This window comes from Rosa chinensis, chromosome 2 (assembly GCF_002994745.2).
Source record: "Rosa chinensis cultivar Old Blush chromosome 2, RchiOBHm-V2, whole genome shotgun sequence".
Taxonomy (NCBI): Eukaryota; Viridiplantae; Streptophyta; class Magnoliopsida; order Rosales; family Rosaceae; genus Rosa; species Rosa chinensis.
In genome coordinates this window covers 77,212,425-77,220,512 of record NC_037089.1, presented here as the reverse complement: position 1 = coordinate 77,220,512, position 8,088 = coordinate 77,212,425, and the positions used below count along the sequence as shown (strand labels likewise).

The window sequence follows — 8,088 nt, the reverse complement described above, 5'->3', positions numbered from 1 at the left end:
GTGTATATATATATAATATAATATAATATTGAAATTTGAAGTCGAATTCATTCATTGTTGCAGATCAAAAATACCAATAATTTTTTTTTTAATTGAATAAGGGACTAGACGATATTAGCTCTTCGGAGGCAAATGATGTAGGGAACAAGTCCCACCCTCAATTCCGAAGGAGAGGGGTTTGCCACACTCTGGGAACCCACCGCTTGTCCCCCTATTTTTATTTTATTAATAACATAAAAAGAAAATACAACCTCAAGAAGGGAGGGACGTAAACCTTACGCCAAAAGCTAGAAAGAAAGACAAGAAGAAGTGAAAAAAATGAAACATTAATTAGCTAGTGCTCCAATGTAACTTTTGTTTAATCGTCGAAATGTAGGAATTCATATATAAATCAAGAAATGTATTCAAATAAGAAGAGTTTTATTTTCTCCTCCACTTGTTAATTGCGAGGTCTTTCAAATAAGGAGTGTCGCCGGATATATTTCTGTGCGGCAACATAGTGGGAAAACTATACTATTTGTAATGATGCTTATTCATTATAGAGTTATGTTTCCAGTATGTCATGACTATGTCAAAGAAAATGGAGTAATTATTCGTGTACTCTTTGCTATTTGGTGCTTGTTAGAATACATAGATTTTGTGGAGAATCTTGATATTATTTTAGGATGTTCTCTCGATGCTTATTGTAATTTAGGGTTCAGGCTTCACGTCCCCCTCCTTGTATTCTACGGTTTTATTAATCAAGACTTGAGGGCAACCGCACCAACTCCCTTTCAAAAAAATATAGTCATTGAATATATATATATATATATATATATATTCATTTCCCTTGGAAAAAATTTGATGAGGTCATGCCCATTCAAATTCACTATATATATATATATATATATATATATATATATGGATTCCTCATAGCATCTCCCATTTGCATGAAGCTAAAATCATTCATTAGAATCTTCCGAAACTACATGATATTCCCATTTATGATTTCAAAAAATGATCATCAAATATTTATCTGATTCTTGACTATGTACGTGTCACGATTGGATTTAAATTTTGCTCATCACTTTTATTTTGTGGTGATATCACCACTATTAAAAACTTGTCCACGTCATATAGAATTAATTTAATACTTAATTTTTTTTTAATAAAATATCATGATTAACTATAATTATGTTTTATAACATATAACAGTTTTATATTGAGCAGTGATATCATTACTAAAGTATTAGTAGTGAACAAATTTGAATCTTATCACGACCTATCTTTCTGTTTAATAGGAAAACGTTTTCTGTCCTTGGCTTAGTGACCACGGTTGATGATGGTTAAAGGGAAACATATATGGTATTTTTCTTGATGCCAAAGAAAGCTAGCTTGATCAAATGCTGATCTTATTGGATTGACGTGGGTCAATTCCACAAGTCAATATAATACGATTGATACCTTCGAACATCAGCAATGAGAACTCAGAATTTGGACTCAAATTTTTGGTTGGAATAATGATTCGAGTTCATTATCATCAACAAAGACTTAACTTTAGTATTGATTAATTTGGTTTACAAAGAAAAATAAACTTTTTATGTCAGCTAAAGCAGTTACAATTAGAATATAACATAGCGTCACATAATCTTGCATGTTACAAAAGAGCGTGAATATTTCAGGTGGTCGAAATTTGACTCTTTTTAGCTTATGAATGACCAATACTTCCTTTGACATGTTACTATTACTTGCATTGCTGTGGACATATTGGGATAGGGAGAATTGAACTTTAATTCTCATAAAAATGCTGTTAAACTAATAGCTAGTAAATATTGCGAACATATCCTTTTTACTAATGGTTTAATAAGTTGAAACACTTTCATCTAAGAATTACAAAATTCCAGATGACAAAGAATGCTACACCAAGCAAATGAAAGAAACCTTATAAAAAAATAAAAACCTAGCCTGCTCGTTATTTAACTCAACTAATTTTTTTTTTATTTTTTTTTATTTCGGCAACTAATCAGTAATGCGGTCATGCAATTAAGTTTCTGATACATTGGGAATTACTTGACAACTTGGGAAAGTTTTATTACAAGAACCACCACTCGATCGATTATATATCATGCCTGATTAGCCAATTAATTGCTAAGCGTTTATGAATATTACATCTTCAACTACCCTCTTGCAGTGTTGGCATGACCTGGTAGAACAAATCCATGCCTTCATCATAGGACAATAAATACGATGATGAAGATGATATAGTGTCACTTTCGATACATGTATTGTCCTGTAGAAACGGTTTGGTCCAAAAATCACCAGCACTGTATTCTTGATCTAATATCATTGTTTCTGATGATGAAACCATGACAATATCTTGATCACCAAGATAGTTCATGATCACGGTAGAACCTCGTGCTTCATGATTATTAGGGGAGCTTGAGGATGAGGAGGAGGAGGAGGAGGAGAAATACTTTGCTGAACTAGTACTACTGGAAAATGTTGACTCACGGGATACTACAGGGGAGCTCTCCAAAATTTGGGGATAATGAAGTAGTTGTAGAGAATTAGCATGATTACAATTATGAGTAGCACTTTCATGAGCCCCTAATTGATTGTCTGAATTGCTTGATGAGTACTCGTGATCATCAGAAGACTGCTGATGATCTTTTAGAAGTACCACTTGACCAGATGATGCTTGATTTTGCTGTTCTTTTGTGCGCTTCTTCTTCTTCTTCTTCATGTGGGTGTGCCAATGGTTTTTTATTTCATTGTCAGTTCTTCCTGGTAATTTTGCAGCAATCATCGACCATCTGCATACTCATGAATTTAGTTCATATATAATTAAGCTTTAGACACACTTCACATTAGTACTCAAGGGAATTGCATTACTTAATTTTGCTTATAATCATATATATGAATGATGATTTTCCTATATGAAGTGTGCTTTGAAACTCATCATAATTTTGAATATTAATACTCCCTTACATACTTATTCCCAAGTTGTTCATGTAGTTTGATGATTAAAGCCTCTTCTTCTTCAGTGTAATCTCCATGTTTTACACCTGGTTGAAGGTAGTTCTTCCATCTTAGTCTGCAACTTTTCCCGCACCTTTGTATACCTTCGATTCACTCATAATTATATGAATAAGAACATGTTCTATGAAAATTCATGAAAGATATTAATTTGGTTTGTGCAAGTATGTACATACCAGCAAATTTCGGTAGTTGACGCCAGTTCCAATGGCCATAGCTTTGGATATAAGCTCTCAACTTATCGTCTTCTTCGGCACTCCATGCCCCTTTCTTTACGCCACTTTTGTCATAGAACGGAGCTCTCACCATCTTTCTCGATCTTTCCCTATATCTCTCTTAATTAAGTACGTCACCCGCTCATCAAGAACACTCAAAATTAGAGTACCAGCTAGCCTGGCTTGAAGGGGGGCCAATCTTTCCAGTGAGATCATGGGTATTAATATACGCGATCGAGGACGTTGATGCACCCGTTTGTCCAAGTGGATGATTGAATTGCATTACCTTTTACTATTAAGAAAGGAACAACAAACAGCTAATCAAAGATGGACCTTTTAACTATACATTTAACATATTTTTAACAATGAAGGCCCCAGAAGGTACAATCAAAATGTCTTTAATTAAGGATTTAGCTAGAGTGAGAAACGTGACTTTAGATATAAAGGTTCACATGAAATTTGGTCAGTAAACTAATTAAAATGTACCATTCAAAACCCGAATATGAAAACACGTTGCTGTCTTAAGCACGTAGTTTCACATGGAGAGAGCATAGTCACGCTAAAATAAAATGTTAGTTAATTGATGCCAAATCCCATGCAATGTTTAATTTGGACAGAGAACGTTCTTAATTACTTTTCAATTAATTAAACATTAAATCTTAATTAATTTAATTTACCATGCGTTAGATATTGATTTGCTGAAGCTGAGTGCGCATGTAGTGATGACGGATGAACTGACGGCGTAAACTCGAAATCAGATGACGTAGAAGCTGTGATGTCATCGCTAGTTGGAGTGTTGGACCAAAAAAATAATAATTGAGATATCCAGCTAATTGTTGTAAGGGCCCCAATTCGCACTTGTGGTAATCAATTAATTAAGTTTTCTTTCAAGTTTCAACAGAAGAGATAAAGATCGAAGGAGATAAGAACAATTTTATTAGACGGTTTCACACCGATTCGGATTCCGATTATACTTATATGGGTTTAAGACGACGTGGAGTTAAAAGCCGGTCAACGGAAACTTCTTTGAAGGTGTGTAGAAGCAATGTTCATTATTGGCCCAGTTCACCCAATTCCAAGGCCCAATATGATAATAGTGCAAAGAACAAACAGTTTGTAACCAATGAGACTGAAACTATTAAGCTCGGTTTGCGATAGACTAGTTTAAACCGTAAGCAGTTGTAGGTTTTAGCTTATCAAAGCTAGTTTGTACAAACTTCTGTAAGCAGCTGCTTGATGATGTAACTTTTGAAATAAGCTGCTTTATTTAATTTTACCAAACATATTTTGCTACTTTACTTATAAGTTAAGTAGTTTCTTGCAAAGCATAAGCTATGGCAAACTGGACTTTAATATGGCGAGACAAAAATAAACAATGATGGAAAACGTTAATTGGCTGAAAGGTTAAGGATTTGAACATTGGATTAGGTATGCTTAGGGAAGCTAACTATGAGGTCTATAAAGGAAATTGAGATCACATTGATCTTAAAGTTATCGTTTGTGTAGTTTGAGTAATTTGATAGTGATATTTAATATATTAAAGCTCAATCCGCTGTTATACTGTTGACAAATGTTCATAAGCGTGTGAAAAGACAGTTTTGCCCTTTATTTTCCATCAATTACCGGATGCCACTCTGAATGTGGGTATTGTTCAATTAATAGTAAAAACTGTGATTTTCCGAATTTGCCCTCTATTTTCTTTAGTCTTTGACTCTTTTGTCCTTATTTTTGTTTTTGTTTTTGTTTTTCAAAACAAAAAAACACAAATATTAGCTCAATTGAATTATTGCAAATAGAAGTAAAAGAGGATTATGATCTTAAAATTTATTTGTTCTTGAATCCATGGTTTTAATTAGCTTAGTAGGATTTTATAGATTTTTTATCTGTCTTTATATATGGCCTAGGTTTGTCAAATATGAAATAACCGGAGTCTTTATTTAAGTTGATTTTTCAAATACAAATAGAAAAAGTCAGTAAACATGGTATTATATAAATGGGTGTCTTGAGTCAAATGTGAAATAACCGGAGTCTTTATTTAAGTTGATTTTTCAAATACAAATAGAAAAAGTCAGTAAACATGGTATTATATAAATGGGTGTCTTGAGTAATTCTTAAATTTTAAATTTAACACTTTTTATGTTTATACATATATATCAATAAATTGTTGTTCAAATTTTTAAAAGCATCACTGTTAAGTTTCATATGCTACTCCTTATATTATGTTGTTTGTATCCAAAAGCAAATGAAGGGTCTTCAACACCATATGAATCAATAAGTGATACATCAGAGGATGATTAGTTTCAACTTGAAATGTATAATATTTTGGTGAGATTTAACCACTTTCTTAATTTGTATGTAAAGAATATATTTTTGTTAGAATATCCCTTTCTTTTGAAAAATGTAAATACAGAAGATTGGTTAAAATATCATCTCATACTCAACACTTCCATTTTTGAAATATGTTTATATTAAAACCAGGTTAAAATGCCAGCTTTCATAATATGCAAAACAGTAATACATTTAGTTAACATTTTTATATTGTCATTTCTATCTTAATGCATGTAGAATTTAAGATAAAAAATACAAATTCACAGCATCGCGTGGACGAGCTTCCTAGTAGTTTACTAACCATAGAACATGTCTTCACATATGCAATGTCATTACTTTTGCACTTTTTGGGAAATAAATAAGGTGGCGGAGATCCTTCCCAATTCTGCTCCCTTTTTTTGTTTTTTTGCTGATTTATATAGTCAGGTGAGACTTGCCCCTCAATAATTTCTTTTGGTACGCACACCATAATAAAGGTTACTTTTAGCAATCGCTTTTTTAACCTAGCTTTTCCGCGCGGCATGTTTGTTACTTTGTTTAATCTTGAGGGATAAAGTTTATATCTTATTTTAGCCAGGTGTCTGTGGTTTATGACAAATACTGGGGGCATTCTTTTGGAATGCTAGTTTCCTCTCGGCTCTTCTCTTAAGAGACATATTTTGGTTAAATGTGTAACTATGTACAACTGCACATGACTTAAAAAAGCTGAAGGAAAAAAAAAAAAAGGAAGTTGTATGAGCAGCAAAATGAGGGCTATTTAAGCCTACAAGGCTACAAACCCAGTTTTGGGAATTTTAAATTAACCCAAAGATAAAATATATGAGAGCCAGCTACCCTCATGCCGGGTATTGTGGCCACCTCCGTAGTTCTACTTGACTTTCTTTTTGATGTACAAAGTACCTTAACTCAATCTTTTAATAGATATAGATTTTCGGGACCCTACGGTACTAATTAAACACAATTTGGTGGCTACTTAAGTTATAAACTTAATAAACTCAAGTCCATGAATTCAGTTCGCTGACATTGATCTATCTCAACGCGTTTACGATTAAGCAGAAGCAGAATGGAGTCACAAGCAAACAGACACATAATTCTATCGGCCAAGTTGTGTGTTCTATAACACCATCATATTATATAACAGAGTTTTAACTTATTCAACTGACCCCACACTGTTCTTGATATATATATATATATATATATATATATAAACCCACGTTTCCTAAAACCCGCTCCAGGACAAGGTTTAGATCATTTACAAGGGTTTCCAGGAAGCCCATGTATGGGGGAGATTAAAGTAGTGCTAATTATATAGTGTGAATCACATGCGTATATAATTCACGCGTATGGATATGTTATTCATCGTTTCATTACTATATAAATTAAATCATTGATCAATTAGGATGGCTGTACGCTGAAGTTATATATACGGGCTCGGTCAAGATACCATCTATCCTGATAGTGACTATACGTATGCCATGGAGATTTTATTAAGACTTGGGACTTGAGAGGGATATCTACGTCAGCAAGGTTAGTATTTTTGAAAAAATTTTAGGTCAATAAACTCATCTCTGGAAGGTTTTTAGTCGTCAATTGTGTGGTTTTGTTTTCTTCTAGGGTCACTGTATATTATTAAAAGTACATTCCCAGATGGTAATTAAGCAGCGAGAATTTTGTTATTACTAACTGCAAATCATTAGGAGGAGAGGATCCTATATATAGGAACTTCTTAATCTTTTTAATTTGTTATTCTTCCGACTCAACTCAACTCAGCCTGTATTTTTCGAAAATAGCATATTGATGTGTAAATGACCGTCTAAAGTAGGTAGTTACATAAATCCTGACTTGAAAAAGTTTAGCATGATGCTGCAATTAGTATCATCCAAACTCATCAAATGCTTGTAGCATTTGGAAGTTTAGAGACAACAGACCAACTAGTATCTAATTGAGAAATATTTTTCTTGATTTTATTGGATCCAACATTATCGCCCTAATGTCAATATTGAATCCTAAAATAAATAAAAATTTAGATGAGTTAATTATCTGAATCATATGACTCATCAGAACAAGGACTAAATTATGCCTCTAATTTTGTTTTCTATATAGCATATACATGACAGCTCTTAACTATAACATAAGAAATGTTGTGTCTAATTGTTTCAGATTTGATAGAAATTTCATTGCTAATGTGAGGAAAGAACTCGATAAGATGTGCATAAAAGCAAAATCTACCACGTTAGAGATACTTGGCAAGACAAAGGCTTGAATAAGGAGAAAGAATCTAAAACACCCATAGCATACAAATCACTAAACAAGTTCGTATCTTGTTAATAAAGATGGATCATATGCAAATTATATATGAAGAGACAAACAAAAGGGAGAGTAGATTTGGACTTAACATAGAAATCATCACAAGCATGCATTTAGAAAAGAAAGATGGGAGAAGATATCGTAGGATATCTACAATCGATCCATATAATACCTTGATATATATTGAATGTTTAGAAGAGATCATATCAAAACAAAATTGTGA

At 32.9% G+C, this 8,088-nt stretch overlaps 1 protein-coding gene across 1 annotated transcript; it reads right to left on the bottom strand.

Annotated features, from left to right (window-relative positions):
* Window positions 1-1,872: 1,872 nt before the first annotated feature.
* LOC112189099 (myb-related protein 308) lies at window positions 1,873-3,642 on the bottom strand. Its single transcript, XM_024328373.2, has 3 exons — window positions 3,192-3,642; window positions 2,972-3,101; window positions 1,873-2,792 (listed from the first exon to the last, which is right to left on the bottom strand). Exons 1-3 carry the CDS (start codon window positions 3,322-3,324, stop codon window positions 2,153-2,155), a joined length of 903 nt encoding a protein of 300 aa, XP_024184141.1. The 5' UTR covers window positions 3,325-3,642; the 3' UTR covers window positions 1,873-2,152.
* Window positions 3,643-8,088: the final 4,446 nt, after the last annotated feature.